Source organism: Falco punctatus (genome assembly GCF_963210335.1).
Source record: "Falco punctatus genome assembly, chromosome: 1".
Classification (NCBI taxonomy): Eukaryota; Metazoa; Chordata; class Aves; order Falconiformes; family Falconidae; genus Falco; species Falco punctatus.
In genome coordinates this window covers 38,993,396-39,013,302 of record NC_137580.1, presented here as the reverse complement: position 1 = coordinate 39,013,302, position 19,907 = coordinate 38,993,396, and the positions used below count along the sequence as shown (strand labels likewise).

The 19,907-nt window shown below is 46.2% G+C and overlaps 1 protein-coding gene across 4 annotated transcripts in view; it reads left to right on the top strand.

The window, feature by feature from the left end:
• EXOC6B (exocyst complex component 6B) overlaps window positions 1–19,907 on the top strand; it is a 311,854-nt gene that overhangs the window by 172,971 nt on the left and 118,976 nt on the right. For all 4 annotated transcript variants that reach the window (XM_080379561.1, XM_080379560.1, XM_080379559.1 and 1 more), the window contains exons 9-15: window positions 11,574–11,657; window positions 11,820–11,866; window positions 13,042–13,162; window positions 15,657–15,728; window positions 16,177–16,274; window positions 17,181–17,286; window positions 18,480–18,589. In XM_080379561.1, the coding sequence (XP_080235687.1) occupies window positions 11,574–11,657; window positions 11,820–11,866; window positions 13,042–13,162; window positions 15,657–15,728; window positions 16,177–16,274; window positions 17,181–17,286; window positions 18,480–18,589 (638 nt within the window). The remainder of the gene's footprint in view (window positions 1–11,573; window positions 11,658–11,819; window positions 11,867–13,041; window positions 13,163–15,656; window positions 15,729–16,176; window positions 16,275–17,180; window positions 17,287–18,479; window positions 18,590–19,907) is intronic.

Genomic DNA, 19,907 nt, shown 5'->3' with positions numbered 1-19,907 from the left:
ACACAAAGTCTTATGGACACTAGAAGTTTACATGGGCAAGAGAAGCTGTTGGGCAAATTTATGGAAAAAAGTCCATCAAGGGCTATTAAATAATAAGACCTGGCTTGTGGCTCTGGGCGTCCCTGTACTGTGAGTTGCTGGAGGCTGAGAAACTGTGCTGGAAAAGTTGGATTAAGTGTTTGCCCTGTTCTTGTGTTATTTTTCAGTAACACCAGGTCTAGTGCTGGCCAGCGTAGGAGGCAGGGCGCCGTTCCCGGGCTCTGCCTGCTCTGCCGCCACGTAGCGTTTGCACGCCTGTGTTAGGAAAGCTGGTTGCTCCTGCTGGTTAAATTCAGGTTTTATTTAGTTATCTCTAACACCGGCCTGAGCCCTGTGCAGGCAGGACAGGGAGTGTCTCCTGTCAGCTCTTGGGCACTGCTGTGTGACTGACTGTGTGGTGGAAGACCTCACCGCTCCAGTTTTGCCTAGGATTTGAAAGACATTACATTTTCTGATTTTTTTTTTTTTTTTTTTTTAACTTGAATGAGGTTAAAATACTTCTAGCTGCTTTGCAGAACAGAGGCTACTGCTTTTTTAAACCTGGGAATGTCTGATTTTCCCGGTTGTAGTGATGTATAACAGGTGAAAGAACTTGCGGCATTTGAAAAAGTATTTCTTTCCTAGACTGAGCAATTGAAGGGCACTTTATTCTCATTGTCATGCTTTTTTCCCCTGCAGTTACAAGGATTGGAAATTCCTATTTATTTATCATCAGTGAAGGCTTAGCTATGCAGCAATCTTTGATTCCTGCTTCTGTGGTTGACACAAAACAAGTGAGTCCTGGGCTAGGATCCTGAGGGCAGAGCTAGCACCAGAACTGGCTTGTGATTCTGAAGGAAACGTTGAGAAGTGAGCCACCTGAGCCTCTCATCAAGCTGAAGAAGCAGTTTTGTGCTGGCAATTTTAGTTGTTCTGGGCTTTCTTTTTTACCTTTAAGTCTTCAGTTCTTCAATTTTCCATCACGTTGCCAGTGGCAGTTGGCTGTTTCTTTGTTGATGGCTTCCCACTGCAAGAAGATGGGAACCCCTCGTCGTGGCCAAAGCTAAGAGGTATTTGGCTTTCTGCTTCTGGTCCCGACCTTCCTGCAGTTGCTTTTGTGTTGATCCCTTGGAGAGGAAGGAGAAAATGCTGGGTTTTTTTCTTTCCTCTACAGCACCAGTTTACTGTGGGACCATGGGCTGGGAAGCTGGTGAGCACCACGGTCTGGTTGTCTGTTTCTGAATTCCTTGGTCTTAAATGGAGAAGAGAGTGGTTTGCTCCCCTTTGTGTCACACAAGCCATAAAATTTTCACATTTTTCGTCAAACTGTGATTTCTTTCTCTTGGGAAAACTGGAGCATCTATGAAAGGGGCTGATGTGGGAAGAAGCTGGCTTCTGGTCCAGGCAGAGCAAGGTGATGCTCATCTCCAGAATTCTCATCTGTCAGGTTCAGCTGAGCGCATTGCATCCCTGCGAGCTGCCAGGCTTCTTTTTTGGGATGGAAACTCCTCCTTTGGCTCGCGTGGCCCCACCCTTTGTCAACCCGGGTCAGAGGTTGTGAAAAGCAATAGTCAATTAAAGCTTTATTAGATGAAATTAGCAATGCTCTGAAAGGAGCCGCCAAGCTAAGGCCACTAATAAAGGCCCTTTGTTAAGGTATTTAATAAATTAACGCTCTGCTGTGGCGGGGAGGGCGGGAGGTGATTACAAAAGCCAGGCTCGTTAATCAGCGTGTTTACCCTCTTCAAACATCCCAGCCGTGCGGCTCCCTAATCTTTCCCCACCAGATTTGTTGGGAGGTGTGCGGGCAGCTGCCGGCCCGGGACCGGGACGGGAAGCAGCTCCACGGGTCATGCCTGGGCCACGGCACCAAGGACTCGCCAAGACAAACATGGGTTATGAGGGCCATCGCGCTCATCACCAGAGTCCCTCGTTAAGCAGGGATGGTCCTTTGCGCAGGTAACCCGTGGCAGACAGGGGGTGATGCCAAAGCAGCGGGGTTCCCCGAAACACTGCGCTTTGTCTCATCCCTACCCCACTTGATCTTCGGATTTGATTATTTTTTTTAGCAAAGCCCCCTGTGTGCCTTGCTGGATGTGCTGCCAGGCTTGAACATTAGAGGGCATCTCCTCCTCACTCTTCTTTATTTATTTTTTTTTTTTTTTGGATGTGTTTTGTTTTAGTGCAGCTTAATCTATAGGGCCGTCTTTAAAAAGCAAATAGAGCATTTGACCTGCTGTGCAAATTAGCCATATGGTGAAGTGTAATATCCCGCTGACCCTCATTACTGTGCAGTATGAAAAGCTCTCCCCTTTTCACATGCAGGCATATTAAAGTGGCCTTTTCAGCATTTTCTTCCATATAAAACTGTCTTCACTCCTGTGGCCAAGCAGTTAAAAGGGAACTCCAGCTGCAGCCAGGAGGGTGAAATTAAAGGCTTTACCCTCGTCTAAATGGAAAATAGATATTGCTTCCTATAGACAGGGCCGGGGAACAATGCTGCGCCGCCAGCTCCAGCAGTGGGACGGGGGGGTAATGGCCTTATTTGCTGGGAGGAAGGAGCCTGGCTCCTGTGAGAAAGGAGGTGTTGGGTGTCTACCTTGGAGGAAGGGGGAAAAAGGGGGAAATCTTACCTATTTTCCTCTATAGTTAACTATTTCCTAGCCAAGCCGCTGGGAAGCAGTAAGAAGCTGTGCCAGGACCTGCTGCAGGACCCCAGGTTTTCCCTAGGACAAGCAGCGGCTCTTGTGTCACTGTGCTTCAGAGCTAAAGGAAAGCCACGTGCATCTTCACCCTGTAGAAAACTGGCTTTAAAACCAATTCTCAGGTGCATTGGTGCCCGTATGTTCCTTGTTTGATGGACTGGGGCTGGCTGGGAGCTGGTGCCCTGCCCAGAGGGATCAGGAGGGTATTTCTCTCCCATCTTCTCCATCTCTTCTGGTGGAGGTGGCCTAGGTAGCAGCGCCAGCATCTGCTAGCCATATTGGGCTAGTTGGTGGACCGGGATGGAGTAACTATCAGTTTGACTCAGATGTCAAGCTTTGTTTTCCTCTTGCTTTTGCTTTGTGAATTTTTGTTGCTTTCAAACTTTGCTCTAAGTGAGCTTCCCAAACCAACGATCGGAGGGAAGGAGGGTGGCACCAGAGCTCCTGTGGACCCTTCTGGATTGGCTTTCTGCTCTTGTGGCTCTCGCTAGTTCTCAGTTAGTTTCTTTCAACCGACTAGCTCATGACCTTGGTACTACACAATTTCTGGAGCACTCCTTTCCTTTGGGATAGCCTTTGGTCATGCTCTTTGGTCTTCTTGCACTTTGCTAGGTCTCAGTTTGTTGGCTTTTGTTTTTTGAAGTGCCTTTGAGTACAAGTCCATTAAGTCAGGCAGTTACTATCAGTGCACTGTTGTTCGATACAAGCCCTGAAGCATCTGAAATGTGAAATTCACTTTGAAACTTGGGATTTAACAACTTGAAAAGAAACAGGTTATGGTCTTCTGTCTGGGGCACAGGTTGGAGTCAGGGTTGGGTGGAGCAGAGATCCAATCCTGCCTAGCGTGGGCTAAGCTGGTAAGAAGGAGATGGCTCCGTGCATGTGCCCATGGCCCTTTTATTTGTAGGAGACAGTGAGTTCCTGATAGCCAGCAAAGCAACACAGAAAATTGGTTTAGCCAGGATAGCGGAGGTGTTCCTGGCCAGGACAAGGTGGGGCTGTGACTGTTCTCCTCTCACGTGTGCTCTTTCAGCCATGCAGGACACGTGGAGTTGAACGTGGCTGCTTGCGAGCATGCACAGCTCTGCAAACCTCGGAGGGAGAGGCTCACCTCAAAAGCGGCACTTGCCGTGTTGCCGCTCTCTCTTCCCCCCACGCAATTTTCTGGTTAGCTTTATCTTTTTGCTTTCAGTATCGAGGTGGTGTTTACAGTCAACAAGTGGTTCCACGGGGCTGAGCAGGAGCCTCCTTTTTGATCCTGATTCAGCAAAGTGCTTACATGCTCAGTGCTGAGCACCTGCATGTGTACCCGTGTGCCTCCGTGATACTGTTTGGGAATATTTACATTTTTAAAATTACACATCTACTTAACAGTCTGACTTCTTTCTGTTTCATTAGTGGTGTTCCCTGGAGAGATCTTCAGGGCATGTTAAACTTATTTTCTAAGCTTGTTTTCTTGCAACTTGTTTCTAAGTAGTGTACAAGCTCCTGTTGGTTTCTTGAAGTGCTGCACAGTCATCTCTTCTTAAAACAAACGGCCTCTTTTAGGGTAATCTTGGGGTGCAAAGTGGTTATTTGCAGGGTTTTAAGACTTGTGCTGCTTTTGGCAATGTAGGTCCCCTCCAGACCACTGCTCTGAGCTGTTGAGCCATCGGGACAGGGGTTGTACGTGTGAGTCTGGTTTTGGGTATGCCTGCGAAACTCTGGGGTTACAAGAGGGTAGTAGCAGTGGGATCCAGGTCTGACTGAGCATCCCTTTGCCATGGATACGATGCCAGGCGTTGTTTGGCATTTGTAGGCAAATGAAAATGAAACGCTATCTGTAGGGGCCGTTACGGCCAGGTGAGGGGTGACACATCACAGTAGTCTTGCTCATTGACATGGGGGAAAAGGAATATACTGTTTCTGGTTGAAATGAGACTGAGGTCAGCTAAACTGTGACTCTAACCCCTGAAATGGGACTCCTGGCCCCAGTTCTGGCCCTTTCTCCTTGCAGAACGTGACACATGGGAAATGTCTGGTGATCAGGACATTTGCAGGCCAGGCTGGGAAATAAACCACATGTGAAATACCTGGGGGCTTTGAAAACTCTGTATAGTATGTTTGTAAAGCGTGCTTCTCACAGGATAGGGTCATCTGGGTGGGAAGGGACCTCAGGAGGTCTCTAGTCCAACCTCCTGCTCAGAGCCAGTCACCTGTGAGATCAAACCAGGCTCAGGGCTTTATCCACTCTGGTCTTGAAAGGTTCCAAGGATGGAGACTGTAACACACCTTTGGGGAACTCTTTCTGCTGTCTGACTGTTCTTGTTGTGAAAAAGTTTTTCATTACAACCAGTCAAAATGTCTCTGTTTCATTTGCACCCGTCACCTCTCCTCCTGCCGTGCACCACTGCGAAGGTGGCCTGACTCCGTCTTCACAGTGACCTCGTGGTAGGTATTAGGGTTAGATCCCCAGATGTTTTTGGCTGCTTTTTGCTGCGAGGGCGCCCTGCTGATTCACCTTTAAGCTTGCTGTCTACCAAAACGTACAAGTCTTTATCCACAGAGGTGCTCCCAAAGCAGTGGTCCTCAGACTGTGTTGTTGCAAGGGGTTCAGGGGTTTTTCCTTTTCACATATGATATATGGCATTTGTCCTTACTGAATTTCATCATGTTCATGTTGGCCTGTTCCTTCAGCCTGCCAAGACCCCTCTGGATGGTGGCCCTACCTTTGAGTGTATTGACTTTTCCCTAATTTAGGGTCATCTGCAAAGTGGATGATACCACGTCCATTGCCTCCTCCAGGTCTTTGATGAAGACATTAAGCGAGGCAGGTCCCTGCTGTCATTCTCTCCTTGTTGTGGGCCACCATGTGGAGCATGACCTGTTAACCCACAGCCCTCTGAATCCAGAGGTATGGATGTGTACCGACCAGGTACCCATCAAGCTCATCAATCATACAATTAGGTACAATGTTTTGGATTTTAGGAGCTCCTCAGTGAATTGTCCCTTGTGAAGAAGGAGCCTGAAGGCAGGCTTTCATAGATAGATGAATACTGATCTGCTTCTCAGGAAACAGTTGTGCAAGTCGTTGAGATGGGCTGTATAGGAGCGAAGCTGTGCTTTGGTGAGATGCTGTGTAAATCTCTCCTAAAGTTGGGAGAATTCCCAAAACATGTGCCTGAGAATTTTTGCAGACCAAAATCAAAGGAGGATGAAGGGCCAGAGATAAATTTAAGAGAAGCCTAGATCATGCAGTAGCTAGTGCTAATACATTAATAAATCCAGATGGGTGGTGGCTTTAAGATTCCTGCTCACAAGAAAGTCATCTGAGTTCATCACTCTTTGCTTAAACTAGAGCTGCAGTGATGCAAATGGCATGGTCTGTGGATCAGGTGCTACCAGATCTCCAGTGGATTTTAAACTAGGCTGTTACAAGTAAATTGGGGCTATTTCTGTTGGTTCTGCATACATGATTAACTGGTATCCACATATATACACTAAGCTAAGTGCAATTTGGTTTTATCAAAGGAGGAATCTGGTCAGCATATATTATTGTACCACATCACCTTACTTACTGTCATTGCAATGATACTTTCATGCCAGAACTTAGAAGATCCACTCATTTTTAGGGAATGAACTAACGATGTTGCAAGTACGAGGTGTTTGAGATGGCTCAGCCAGTAATAACCCCAGGGGAGCGAGGGGTTATTGATGGCATGTGTTACCCAGTTGTATGCAGCTAGTAAATTATCGTTACATGAAGTACACAGGGTGCATTTCTGCTTCCAGCTAAGCAGAAATTTAGTAATCCAAACATTGTCATCTATGTGTTCTGAATCCAAGAAGTCCCATCTTACTGGGCATTTTAACTGTTTGCTGAGGACAACAGCAGAATACAACTTCCAGCACATTTTCCCCTGTGTAATTCACAGCACAATTTGCTTTCAGCTGTCTGCTGCTCCTGAATTATGAAACTTCTTTGGGTTTTTTCAGCTGTTGTTTTTGCATTCTTGTGATTATATTCTGTTTTCCCTTATGTGGTGTTCATCTACGATCTTAATTATCTGCCTGTCATTGCCAACTCTGTGAACACTGAAGCTAATTTGAGAAGGAAGGTTCTGCCCGGTAATTTTAAAAATATGAGGCATTATTGAGGGTTTTTCCTGGACCAGTGATTACAAGAAATGTGTAGTTTGGAAGCGTAGCTTTTGATTCTTCCTGCTCACTTAAAGAGACTGAGAGCTGGGTGAGACCTCTTCTCATTAAGACAGAATAGAATGAATAGGAGAGGGACGCACTTCTCCTCTCCCCACCAAGAGTACGTGATTTCCCTGAGTGAGGGGTTGAGCTCACAAGAAACCCAGGGGGAGCAAGGATGCTGATGCTGTAACAACATGTGTTAGCAGTGTCTTGCTTCTGCAGAAGGTCGATGGTGGATCTGGATCCCACGAGAGGCAGGGCTGGGAGCTGTGCCATCCATAGTCTTTCCCAAGTGGTGTTTGTTCTCAGACCTGCCATGTGCTGCTTGAGATCAACGTGCACCTCGAGGGTTTTGTTGAAAAACATTGCAGGTGCAACGTGTATTTACAGGATAAAATAGCTGCTTTTAGGAGGAAGGAAAAGAAAGAAAAAAGTTGGGCTGTTTCCTACCAAGGGGACATGGAGAGTGGGATTAGGGCCCATGCACATACAGCTCTACTCTGAGCTTACGTTCTGACTTGCAGCTCAGCTCCAGTCTAGTATTTTTGTCGAAGTGTTGTTTGGTGAAGGTGTTGTTCAGCTTGGGTGCCATGCTGTGCTGAACCACTCCGGATATTCTGGAACAGATCTTTTATTCAGCAGATTGCCTGCCTAAGCAGATGTGGGCATACCTGCCTGCACCTCTGTTGGCTGCTACGAGAGGCTGGGCCTGAACAACCCAAGTTGGCTTAGTGATGCTCTCAAAAATCACTTCTCACAATACCTTGTGTACAGCATTTACGTCCCAGAATACTGTGTTTGTAAACTGGAGGTAAAGAGGTGATTGGTTAAATGTGAAAAACCACCAGGCATGGGGCTGTGAGAGGAGAATGGGATCGAAGTATAAATACTGTGTGGTGTTTCAGGTGAAGAGTCTGAACACGGTCTCGTGGTGTATTCTGGCTAATTTTTTGGTGTGGTTTATTTCTGTTTGTTTGCCTTTTGCTCTTTTTTACCCAGGGGAGAACAATATTAAGAAATAAAGAGGAGTAGTATTAGCTGAAGACCTGATAGGTGTAATAGTCTTAAATAGGGAAAATGTGGGAAGCTGGGTGGTCTAAGCTAAAACTGCCAAAAAAACCCTGCTGAAAGTGGGGTGACTTCCCAGTTTTGGAAGAGTGTAATATGTGAGCAGTGAAAAGATCTGGGGGGATGATGGAGGAATGCGCTTGAGGGAAAAGGATGAAGTTGTATGTGAGAAAAATGTGGATAGTGTGAAGGGAGATTGTTTGGATAGGAGTTTTTTGTTGGAGTACCCTCTCATGAGAGAGTCCCTAATTCTTGGGGCACTCAAAAAAGGCTCAAGAAAGAAAATACAGGGAACAGTGCATTGGGAGGGAGATGGTTTTGGTCACGTCGGCAGGTCTGTAGGCTGTGAGCTTTAGGGAAGCTGTTAAGATGTGAATGTGGTCTACTTTTTTGGGGAATGGTTTCAAAGGTTTTTGCTGTTCCTTCTCTTCTGCTACGGTTAAAGCTGTTTGTTGGGTGGGAACGAGGAGGACTGGCATCCAAAGCCTTGAGCACCCTGTGAGGCTGAAGGGGCTTCCCTCCAAGGCTGAGGGGCAGGTTTATTGTGACTCCTTGTGCAGTGTCTCCAGCCCAGCTCAGATTACTCTTGCTACTTGTGTTTGTGGAAAACATAGTTTTTCCTCTGGAAGCGCAATCCAAAATAGTTTAATTTTCAGAAAATATTATGAAGTTGGTCCAGGTGCTTCATCTTCCTCAAAGCCATCAGTAAAATAAGGATAGAAACCTGGCGTGGGGTGTATTCCCAGTGCTGAAGGAGCTGAATGATGGGGTCGGGGGTTTCGGTTCTTTGCCATGGAGACACATGCCCTCTGCCCTGTCCCCTGGGACCTGGTGGCGCCTGTTTTTCGCAGCACCTGGTGACCTTCACCATCCCATGGGTGCTCCTGAGCAGCTGGTGGGAAAGTGGACACATCAAATGAAGAAGCTTTTTAATGAGGTGAACAGCTACGGGATAGGGTCTGTGGTGTGGCAGGGCAATGGGAGGATGGGCAGAGCTGTGCTGGGAGCAGAGCCGCATTGGGGGATGGCTTCTTGGTCTGTCTGTCTTGAAGAAATGCATGGTGAGGGTGGGGTGATCAGGGAGGATCTCTTCTTGGAGCTCAGTTGGAGGGATAAGAGAAAGTGTTTTCAGCTGAATTGAATTGCTTTGGCATAGTCTGAGCAGAAATCTTCAAAATCTGATCTTAAAAGGGCTAATTGCTTTCACACCAGCCTCGCACTCCTGATGAGCTGCTTTCCAAGTTTCCAGTGAGCCTTCGAGGTCACCACAAAAATCTCACCTGTGTAGCTTGGGGAAGCGGCAGCTTATGCATGTTGAGTAATGGGGAATTGATTTCTTGCTGACTTCTATATGAAGACTTCTATATGGTGCATAAGGCGAAACACAGTGGCTGGTGTGAGTGACTGCTGTGGTGGCTGCACTGATGATTGTGGCTGAACCTTGGTGTGCTCTTGCCTTCGGTGATGCCATACATTAATTTATTAAAGAAATAGGGAAAGAACACCTTCAGTTTTGAATTTGCACCACAAACTCATTGGTAGCAGTGGGCTGTGCTAGGTTAGTGAGTAGCTTCACTCAAAGATCTCAGTGATGCTACCAGAGATGAGTTGCTCTCATGGTCAAGATGGAAATGGTCATGGGGTTTTGTGCCACTTGTGTAGGTTTTGAGAGATGAAGCATGACAGGATTTAATAAATACTTTAAATCCAGTCCCATCAGTGGTGGGGTGGGAGTGGGACAGCCCTTCTGTCTTGGTTCTCCTGTGGCGCTGCCAATACTGAGAGAAGGTGGGTAACACCAGCATCCTGGGAAGCACTGGCTCTCAGGCCCAGGAGAGGAGCTCAAAGGGAGGTCAGAGCTCCCTGCTTGTAGGTAATAATCCCACCCTGCTCTGGGTCTAACCTGTAGATACTGGTTTCTGGCTCATGACACTTCCCTTTCAAGGGGGAAACAGCTTTTGAGAGCATTAAGAAGAAATATGGCATGGAATTGCTGGTTCCCAGGTAGTTTCTGTTTCTAAAAAGCTTTCTTAAAATGTCAGATTACTTGTAGGTTCAAGCTGATGCTTAACTTGATTGCAGGACAAAGGCTGAGATTTATACCTGACCCAGGTTTGCTCCTTGCCAGGCTGTTGGCACCACTGATGGTTGGATGGATGTGGCCACCATGTGCACCCTTGATATTCGGCTAGGATAAAAAGTATAATTCAGAGAAAGAATTGATGGTATAAATCTGCATAGTCTTTGCAGTGCATGTGCGTGGTGGCAAGAAGGTTTTTTTTGATGAATTTTAGCACTGTTGGGAAGGGCAGTGCTAGGTGGGAGAGCTGCTGGGCACATCAGCAAGGCTGAATTTTTCCTTAAGCCTTGAGCTCCAGCTTGTAGGAGACAAGGAGCAAGTCAGGCTATAGCTCCTCAAGGAGTTATTGCAGACATTTCATAAGACCCCTTTAGCTGAGGGCATCCTAAGGCAGCCTGGTTGTATAATGCCGTAGTAACTGGATAATCGTTAAATTCACGTCAGGTTTTTCTTTTAGTGAATTTATTTTTTGTAGTAGAGAAGATTGATGTCTGGTGCCTTGCTCAGGTGATATTTGTTGTTGTGTGTTGTTTGTTTTGTGAATTCCAAATGAGATTTTCTAAATTTTATTTATTTATTTATTTACTGGGGGGCTCGGAACAGTTCAAAGCAAGACCTTGTCCCTTCTCTGAAGTGTTTATAATCCAATTTCAGACATAAAACAGTGCGGGCGTGGAGGAGGGAGGAACAAGCAGGGATAAAACAGCAAGCTTTTACATAGCCTAGGGGACCAGGGCAGTAGGCGGACATCTGAATGCTTCAGCAGGTCGATGGCATTTGAGGATCCTCATGGGTTTGTTGTCTGGGTGGGGATGCTCAGATGTAGCCTGGCTTGGTAAAACAAGCCACCTACAGATGAAGCCCCCAAAAGAGCGGTTCAGGTCCCTGCCACAGTGCCTGGTGTGGGTGGCGATGCCTGGGTTTGGCTTTCAGGACTAACCAGCTCTCCTCTGGAGGCTCAGACCCCCAGTAAAGTTGGGAGAATGTGAGCCCAAAACTCTGTCTTGATCATTTTTCCCAGCTATAGAGACTGGTCCTATAAATTGCTATAACCCACACAAGCACTTTTTTCTGAAATTCCGTAACGTTTGTGGATTTGCATCACTCTTCACCCATGAATCAGCGAAAGAATTTCTGGCATTGTTTGTCCCCTCTTTCTTCTTGCTAACACTAGATACCAGTTGTTTCACTGCCCCTATGGTTAAGTAAGTTGGATGTTTGTTTGTATCACGGTCCAGTAAGGAACTGGTTGCACACTTCTGTATGCCACATCTGCACAGCGAGACTGGAAAACGGGTACAGAAGAGTTCATCAGATACTCTTATACCTGAACAGCTGGGGTTTTGACTCGGTGTTTTGAGTAAAACTCTTTTCTGACATTTGGATTTGCATTTTGCAGGAGAGCGTTGCTTAGATATTCTGGAGGAATATGAGATCTGCATCTTAAATGCTCAGTATTGCAAGTTATCTGTTAATGCCAACCTTTATAATTACTTGAATTAATCTTCTCTGTATTTCAGGGTGCCCGAGAAACCTTTGAGAGTTACTATAGGAAGCAGAGAAGAAAACAAGCCAGATTGGTCCTGCAGCCTCCTTCAAACATGGTATGCGGGTCCCCTGCTTGCAGTGCCCACACTTGCTCTGCTGAAAAAAGGAGCAGAGCGTTCTCGCTGGGCGTGCAATTGCCGATGGGTTGTCTCTGATTTATTTCCAATTGCTCGTGGCCACCTTTGTTTTAATCTTTGCTCACTTTTTCTTTGTTGCAGCACGAAACTTTAGATGGCTACAGGAAGTATTTTAATCAAATTGTAGGGTAGGTATTCTTTTTATATACATCCTCACTAAATATGTGTGTGCTTTGTTGTTGAGGAGCTAAAAGAGGAGGAGGAAGGAATGTTGATCTTTTTGAGGGTCCTTTAAAGAGAGCCGAAACAGCAAGGGGGCTGGGGGGGAAAGGTGGTTTGGGCTTTTAAAGCATTTTAGAGTGTATTTTATAGCTCCCACGAACTTTGCTGTGTCACTAGTGGGTGCATGGAGGAACCTGCCAGCTCTTGTCCCAGCAAGCGCGTTTCTGGGAGTTTGAGGGTAAATAATCTCTGTGGACTATGTGCATCTACTTGCCCCACTAATGAGATGAATAGGCCCTCTGCCTTAATTATTCTTTAATATTTGATAATTATTCTTTGATTATTTTCCTGGTAAAGGAGGTGATTTTCAAGCCTCTATTCCTATGAGCTTCTTATTGCACTCAGATTTGACAAGAGTCTTCCAAAACCACCCAAGCTCTAAGAGGAGACAACGTGAGACTGCCAATCTAGCAAAGATAGGGGATTATGTTGAAATTTCTACAGCTAACAATAATAATTTCAACACTTAATCACGACCAGTACAAATGCAACGTGCGCTGCTCACCTCTGTGCTCCTGGGATGAATTTCCCTGTCAAAACACAGCTGAGATTTTGTGTGTTGCTGTTTAGAATGTCTGGTGCCATGCTTGCTCCCTGAAAAATACAGTTTCTTTTTGGCCAGCATGTTTGATAACTGGAGATTGGAGTGAACTGAGCGTGTGGTGTATCCGGGTGCGAGACATTATTTTCCCTGCAGTTAACCAATTGTAAGGTGATTGCTGCTGGCTGGGGCAGAGTTCAGTCAGTGGTTCTTGTTGAAATAATGGGGTGGAGAACTTAAGACCGGGGAAATTCTGCCTTTGCGTATTACGCAGAGTGGCATTACTAGGAGCAACTGTGTTTTAGCTCACTTCTGTAATACAGTGAAACAGCATATAAAATACTGTGATGTTAAAAATAGGTGAATAAGGTGTTTGGCGTTGGCTATGTTTGATACAAATACTACTGCAAATCTGAGCTTGCTCTGGAGATTTGTGGATGTGCAGCTGCTGTGTGCCCCTCGCATGTGGTGTTTGCAGAGCTCTTGATGTCTCGAAACCTGTAACTTCTGATAACAGTGCCGTTTTTTCCTCTCCCTTAGGTTTTTTGTAGTTGAAGATCACATCTTGCATACAACGCAGGGCTTGGTAAATAGAGCCTATATTGATGAGCTGTGGGAGATGGCGTTATCAAAAACTATTGCAGCACTAAGAACACATTCAGTAAGTAAAAGCCCAGGGTTGCTCAGCTGTTGCTTGAGTATGACTTGACATGCTGGAAATACTGGCTTTTACAGTAGTATTCTTTGTTTTGCCTCTTTTCCAATGACCCTGTTTAAAGCAGTAGCATGAAGACACGCTGCTATTTCCCCAAAAGCTTTCTCCAGCCTTTTTTGCCTCTTGATGCACTGCATTTCCCTGTACCAAACTCTCAATATTTGGGGTGAATGGAAAGAAGAAAACAGTGGTTTGGTAACGGGGAAAAATACATCGCTGATCACTTTTGAAAAGCACCAGCAGAGGGAGTCAGTTTGTCCCAGAAAACTGGGCAAAAAGGCGTTTATTTGGTACACTGAAGTATGACCCTGTTTGATATTCCCTTAAAGTTCATGGCAGTGAATGAGTTGCTATCAAACTGCAGATCATTGGTGTGTAGAATGACACTGAATAGATTTCTTTTCTTATTTCATACTGAAAGAAGTTTGGAAAAATGGCTTATCGCTTCAGTATTTCTCTGCTTGAGCAAAAAAAACCAAAGCAAATTGCAAAAAATGAGTTTTTCCCTGGTTTGGTATGATCTGGTATATAATGGTGTACTGGTTCAGCTGGGAGCACTGGAGTTTTCTGAAAACCCTGTTGGTTAATGGGATGAAAAAATTGCATTTGTCCTTAAAAGGAAAAGCATTAATGTCTTTCCACAAGTGCGTTTTCAAACTGCTGGGCCATTTTCTCCAGGAAAAACCAAGTGTTAAATCACTGCTGCTCAGGGATGGCAGTTCCGTCTGAGAGCACAAGGATGCTGCAGGGTCGTGTGCTGCGGGGCTGCATCTAACGTGGTGTAACGTGCATGTGGTGGCACCCAAGTGATAATGATGTCGTTGCTCTTTGCTGTGAAAACCCTAACATTTCTGCATGGAGACACAATACGCTGCTCACTGCGAACCATGCTGAGGTCTGCGTTTAGGTGCCCGTGACTTTAGCTTAGTGTGGTCACCCACGGGCGGTGTTGCTGGTGAGCTGCTTGGCTTTATCTGTGCAGGTGGGGATAATCCTGGTGATGGACCTGGAGCTAGGTGGGATGAGGGAGGGCAGAGGCTTCACGGGGTGCTCTGGCTCCGTCTGGCGTGGCTGTTGTGGTGACTGGAAAGCTGCCTCCTTCCACTTAAGCTTCTGTGTTTTGAAAGGGGATAAACACAGCGATGTACACCCCGCCAGGTTGTAAGCCTGTGTTCGTTTTCTTTTTGAGTGGGGTTTTCTCTGAGGAAGCTGCGATGGTAAGCCAGGTACAAACACGATATTTTTCAATTTTACCAACTTTGTTGCCATGACAAATTGTTGTGATGCCAAACTTCATGCATGAAGTGGCTGCCAGGAGAAGCTTTTTTCAGTAATCATGAAAGTTGTGTGATTTCTCAACGCTAGCTTTGTGGTCATTGCCGTTCCCTCTAAGCGCTGCTCAGCCTGCAGCTCCCGTATAGACCAGCGCCCTCCATCCCGTATCGCCTCTGAGACTTGGTGGAGCGTTCTCACGTTGGTGAGGCTGTTTCGGTTCTTCCCTTTCAGCCAAAGTTATCCCTGTGTTTTCTTCCTTGCTGCAGACAGGGACATCTTTTATTGCTTCTGATAGCTTTAGGGCATTATCTTTCTTTCTGACTTTCTTTTTTGGACAGTGAAATGGAAAATGTGTCTCTTCCAGTCTTTCACATTGATTAATGGAGTCATTCCTCTTTGAGTTTCCAGAGAGCTTTAAATCTGTTCCTCTTTCCAGCTTATGATCACTGGTTCTACATTTGGTAAGACTTTGTCTGAAACTTTACATATTTTCAGCATAGGGAGGTTGTCTGCTGTGTCCAGAGAGCGCACGAAGCCTGTGGGTGACGTGGGGTGTCTCTGGAGGGACGATCAGTGCTGTCACTACGCTGAGTTGTGTCTTCAGGGTTTCGAGCAGTGTCCCAACCCTCAATAAATACTTGCATTGTAGCTCTGACCATTAATGTTGCTGAAATATAGGCATGCAGCATTTTTTTTTTCTCAGCCTGAACCACTTAGCGATGCAGCCTTCATGCAGGGCTCGGGGATGCCTTGCTGCGATGCTTCATTACCATCAGACACAACACACTAAATATTAAATGAGAGGCGCTGCTGTCATCCTGGTATGACAGCGCGCTGATTTGCTTCATCTCCTCTCGCTTCCCCAGCAGCTCCTGGGTAATCTTAGAGACACTTCAGGTATATCTACAGCAACTGAAATCCTTATTCATCATGGAGAGCCTCAAGAGCAGTGTGTTACGAGGAGAGATACCCTTATCAGCGTGCCTTCCTTTGCCCTGTGCAGCGTTAGGGCATGGGCTGTAGGATAAAAGCTGCTGATCATAAGACTGTACGGCGTGCCTGTGTATTTATTATCGCTCAAGTGATAATGCAGGAAGGCTGAGGGTAATATTTTTCACGTGTGCTGCAGTTAAAACCATGTTGTAATTTCTCCCCTTGTTTGCAGTCCTACTGTTCAGACCCGAGCCTGGTGTTAGACTTGAAGAACCTCATCGTCCTCTTTGCAGATACGCTCCAGGTACACGGGTGTTGGTGACCGCTCTTTATCTTGCTCAATGGTTGTGTTGCTCGCAGGTGGTGTCAGTCAGTGGGGTGAAATGGCTCATGTGGGCTTGCTGTAGTGACTCAGCTTCTTTTTTTGGCATTGTGGTGCATGAATTGGGCCCAATGGACAGCCTGGTTCCCTCCGTGTGCGGCGTGGCTGGCCCATGGGCAGCAACTGAACCTTGGCCACTTTGCCAAGCTTTTGTGCCCCTGCCTGCACCCAGCCCAGCCTTTAATACCCTTCGGTTCTCCACCTCGATAAATCACCGCCTAAACCCCTCCACCAGCACCGTTCATTTCTGTGGTGGTGGTAGGGGAGAATTTGCCCACGTGCTCCCTACTAAATTAAGAAAATAATCTTCAGCTGCCTGCTGGTGACTTTTTCTTACCTGAAGTTGCTCTCTTCCCCCACCTTGCTGCAGGGATACGGCTTCCCGGTAAACCAGCTCTTTGACATGCTGTTGGAGATCCAAGACCAGTATAGTGAAACCCTGCTGAAGAAATGGTCAGGCGTTTTCAGGTAAGAAGCTCTTAAAGCAAACGTATGAGATGTACCCTGCGGAGTAGTTTTAGCCCATAAATAAAATGTTTTCAGATCAAAAGTTTAAATTTTGGGCAACAGTAAGCTTCAGCCTTGGGCTCTTCTTGGACCCAGGGAGAGCCAATTTAAATACAGTTGTGAGGATTCTGTGTGTGGTGAGGTCTGTGCAATAAATTGGTGTAGACCAGATGTTTTATGTCCCAGAGGGATAAGGTTATGGTTTCATTATAGAGCTCATATTGACAGTCAATAGATGGAAGGACGCAAAAGTCTGGTGTGGCAGCAGCATTACTGTGCCGTTGGTCCAGCACTGAGTCCTGGGTGTCTCGGGACATCCGTGGTGTGTCCCTGTGTCTCTGTGCTGCTGCTGTATAAGCTGAGCAGTTGCCCACAGGTAGGGCATGGTGTATTATCCAGGATCCCATGCTGTGCTCTGGAGCCACCAGCTCATTCTGTGATGGTCCTCCCTGCACCTCCCAGGAGGACTGAGTTGTCTCTAAGCATGGGGCATTGGGAAGAGATGCTGGAGGATGGTCAATGCCCTGGTAGCTCAGCATCCATCTTCCTTGAGGTAGGCCTGACTGAAGCTCACCTGGGCTTTACTGGGGCTGCTGCTGAAGCTCAAGTCTGGATTAAAATCACCATTAAGTTCTGGCTGTGGCTTTGTGCAGGCTGAAGGCAGGGAGCTGGGAGAGATCACTGAGTCCAGCTGCAGCAAAGATGATTTCAAAAGTCACAAACCTGGGGAGAAGTTTAGGCCCATGGCATCACATCATAGCCTGGCACTACTTCTTAAGAGCTTCCCGACCCAGCAGTGAATCTGCAAAGTTGTGGTTGGTCTGTCATCACAGAACTGTCTTACTAACTTTTCTTTTCTTTTCTTAGAAATATACTTGATTCAGATAACTACAGTCCCATCCCAGTGACAAATGAAGAAGTTTATAAGAAAATAGTTGGACAGTTCCCATTCCAAGATGCAGAACTCGAAAAGGTAATCCTGAAATGAGGAAAGTGGCACAGTGTGTCCACTGGTGCAGGAAAATTGCACACCCTTGTTAGTGGCATTGAGAACTGCAAATGAGAGAGTAAAAAAAACCCCAAACCTAAACCCCCAGCCTAGATAAGCAACAAAACCACTCCCTCCCTTCCCCTCCCCCTCCCCCCCCAAAAAACAGGGGAAAAGAATAAATATGCTTTCCGTGTGATGCATTTCTCCTGCTGTGGGTGAGGAAAGTGTGTATAGCAGTACCTCATCAATTTTGTTTTCAGATCACAGTGTACTATCGCAGCTGAACAGCGCTTGCAGTAGACAAGAGACTAGAAATATCTGCTTCCATTGCTATTTTTTTCCCATTTTATGAAGCGTGTTATTGACCTTTATTTGTTTTAATCTCATATTTAAAAGAAAAAAGCCCAATGAGATGGTGTATCTTGGCTTTTGTATAAGTGTGTGCTTGCAAAACCTAAATGTAGCCAAATTTGACCTAGCCAGTGTCCCTTAAAAGCCTGCTTGGCCTTCTGCTCCACATCTGGCAGCCAGCGAGCTCCAAGCCTGGTGAACTTAATTAGAACTGGGAGGGTTTTTGATCCAAGTCAAGTGTTTAGATTTCAGAAAGCCTATGTCCTTCCCCCAAAACTGTATCATGGGGTCCAGCTTCTTACTATTACACTCTGTACCTCCCAGCCATGTGTGCGCTATGAGTAAAAGCTGGTTGGAAAAATTTGGTGTAGTACATCTGTTTCCTCTTGGCTTTTGGTGTTGTAAGCAAGTGTTCACCTTGGGCAGCAACTGTGGGAGGTGACCAAGCAAAACACCTTGTGCCTGGTGGAAGATAAAAGCCAGGGAGTTCTAAACCAGGATTTTTTCATATGAGTTAGTGAGTTAGGAGGGAGAATGAGGGTCCTGTTGTGCTGCCGGCTCCCTCCGAGCTGCAAGTTTCCTTCCAGCCTGTTTCAGGCTCCAAATCCCTTATGCACCCATGTGCCATTTGTAAGTGATTATCTGGTCTTTCACTTGGCTGAAATGTTTATATAATATACAATAAATGCTAGCTTGTTGTTTCATTGCTGGACTTAGCTAAATACAAGAATTAATTTGACTGCATGGAACATGTTGCTGGAAAGCAGTCGTCACTCCTGTTGAATATCTGCTCTTTGACTTGAATTCTCTCCTGTATTTTACAGCAACCGTTTCCAAAGAAGTTCCCCTTTTCTGAGTTTGTGCCTAAAGTTTACAATCAGATTAAGGAATTCATCTACGCCTGTCTGAAGTTTTCAGAAGACCTTCATCTGAGGTAGGAGATGGCTGTGCTAACAGTTTTAATGTGGAGGTGTTGTCTGCACTGAAAGATCTCAGCAGGTTTAAAATACGAGTTCTCTTCCTCAACCCTTCATGCTGCTCAGCTGCTTGGAATATACCCTGTCCAGGCTGGAGATGGCTGGTGGTTACCTTGGAGCGGTGGCATCCTTCATGTTCAAAGGACTGGCCAAGTCTTCAAAAATAGCTGCATCATGCAGGCAAAGATAGCCCAGGACCACGCTAGCTGTATAAAAGGTGGTGAGGCTGTTTCCTCCAAGGTGTTTCTGAGTCACTTGTGCTAAACAGATGAATGTGGTTGTCTTGAGAAAGATAGCAATGTCCACTTGTCATTGGGTCAGTGCCTGATGTAACATCTGCAGCCTCTGCATGGCCTCCCCGGACTGTCCCTCAAGGAGCGTGTCGTCAGCAAAACTCCTGAGGTTTTGATTTACCCTGTGTGTTAATGAGTTTCGGCTGCTGGTTTAAGGTTTTTGTTTTTCTTCTTTCCCATGGGAGTTTATATACAAATAATCTGATTTGATTTTTTTTTTCTTAAAGCCTCCAAAATACTCCGCGTGTTTACCCTCCCTTCTCCATCCCAAGGTGCCTTGATATTGGTTTTGCCCCGTGCGTATGTATGTGAGATTGGAAAACAACTATATTCACCAGAAACTGCAAGCTGTGCTTTCTTTTTGCACCCAATAATACCTTCAGCTTGGTTAGAGGTATATAAATGAATAACAAGATTTTTACTGGAAGAGAGGGATCCTTCTTCCCCTTGCAGCACCGTACTAGCGAGAGGTTGGAATGTGTGTGGGGTTTCACCTCCCCTGGCAGCTTCGCATCTGGGCCATGGCCTGACACACTGGGCATTGCCCTGGTGCTGGTGTGAAGCTAGGGCAGCATTCTGGGGACTTGTCAGATGTTTCAGTGCATACACAAAGCTCTTCGGGGGTTTAATTTTCTTCCTTTGTACGAGGGATAGTAATTTGGAGAGGCACCTTCTCTCCATCTTCTGCTAGAGGTCGCGGTAGCTCGTTGGTTGATGTGGAAGCACAGGATGTTTCTCACCCCACGTTTGATCTCATCCTTTCACTGGTGGCAGGTTGTTCTCTTTGGTGGCTCCCAGGGCCCTTAACCTGTGGGTCACCATTAAACATCTCGATTTCTAAAGCCGACTGAATGGTCCTGTTTCACACGGATGCTGGTTTCACCAAACCCCTCTGTTGGCACTTCCCTCATGACTTTTGTGCTCTTCACCATTACAGAGGTGATTGGGTTTGTCAGGGAAGGGAAGAAAAGTGTCCCCTTGG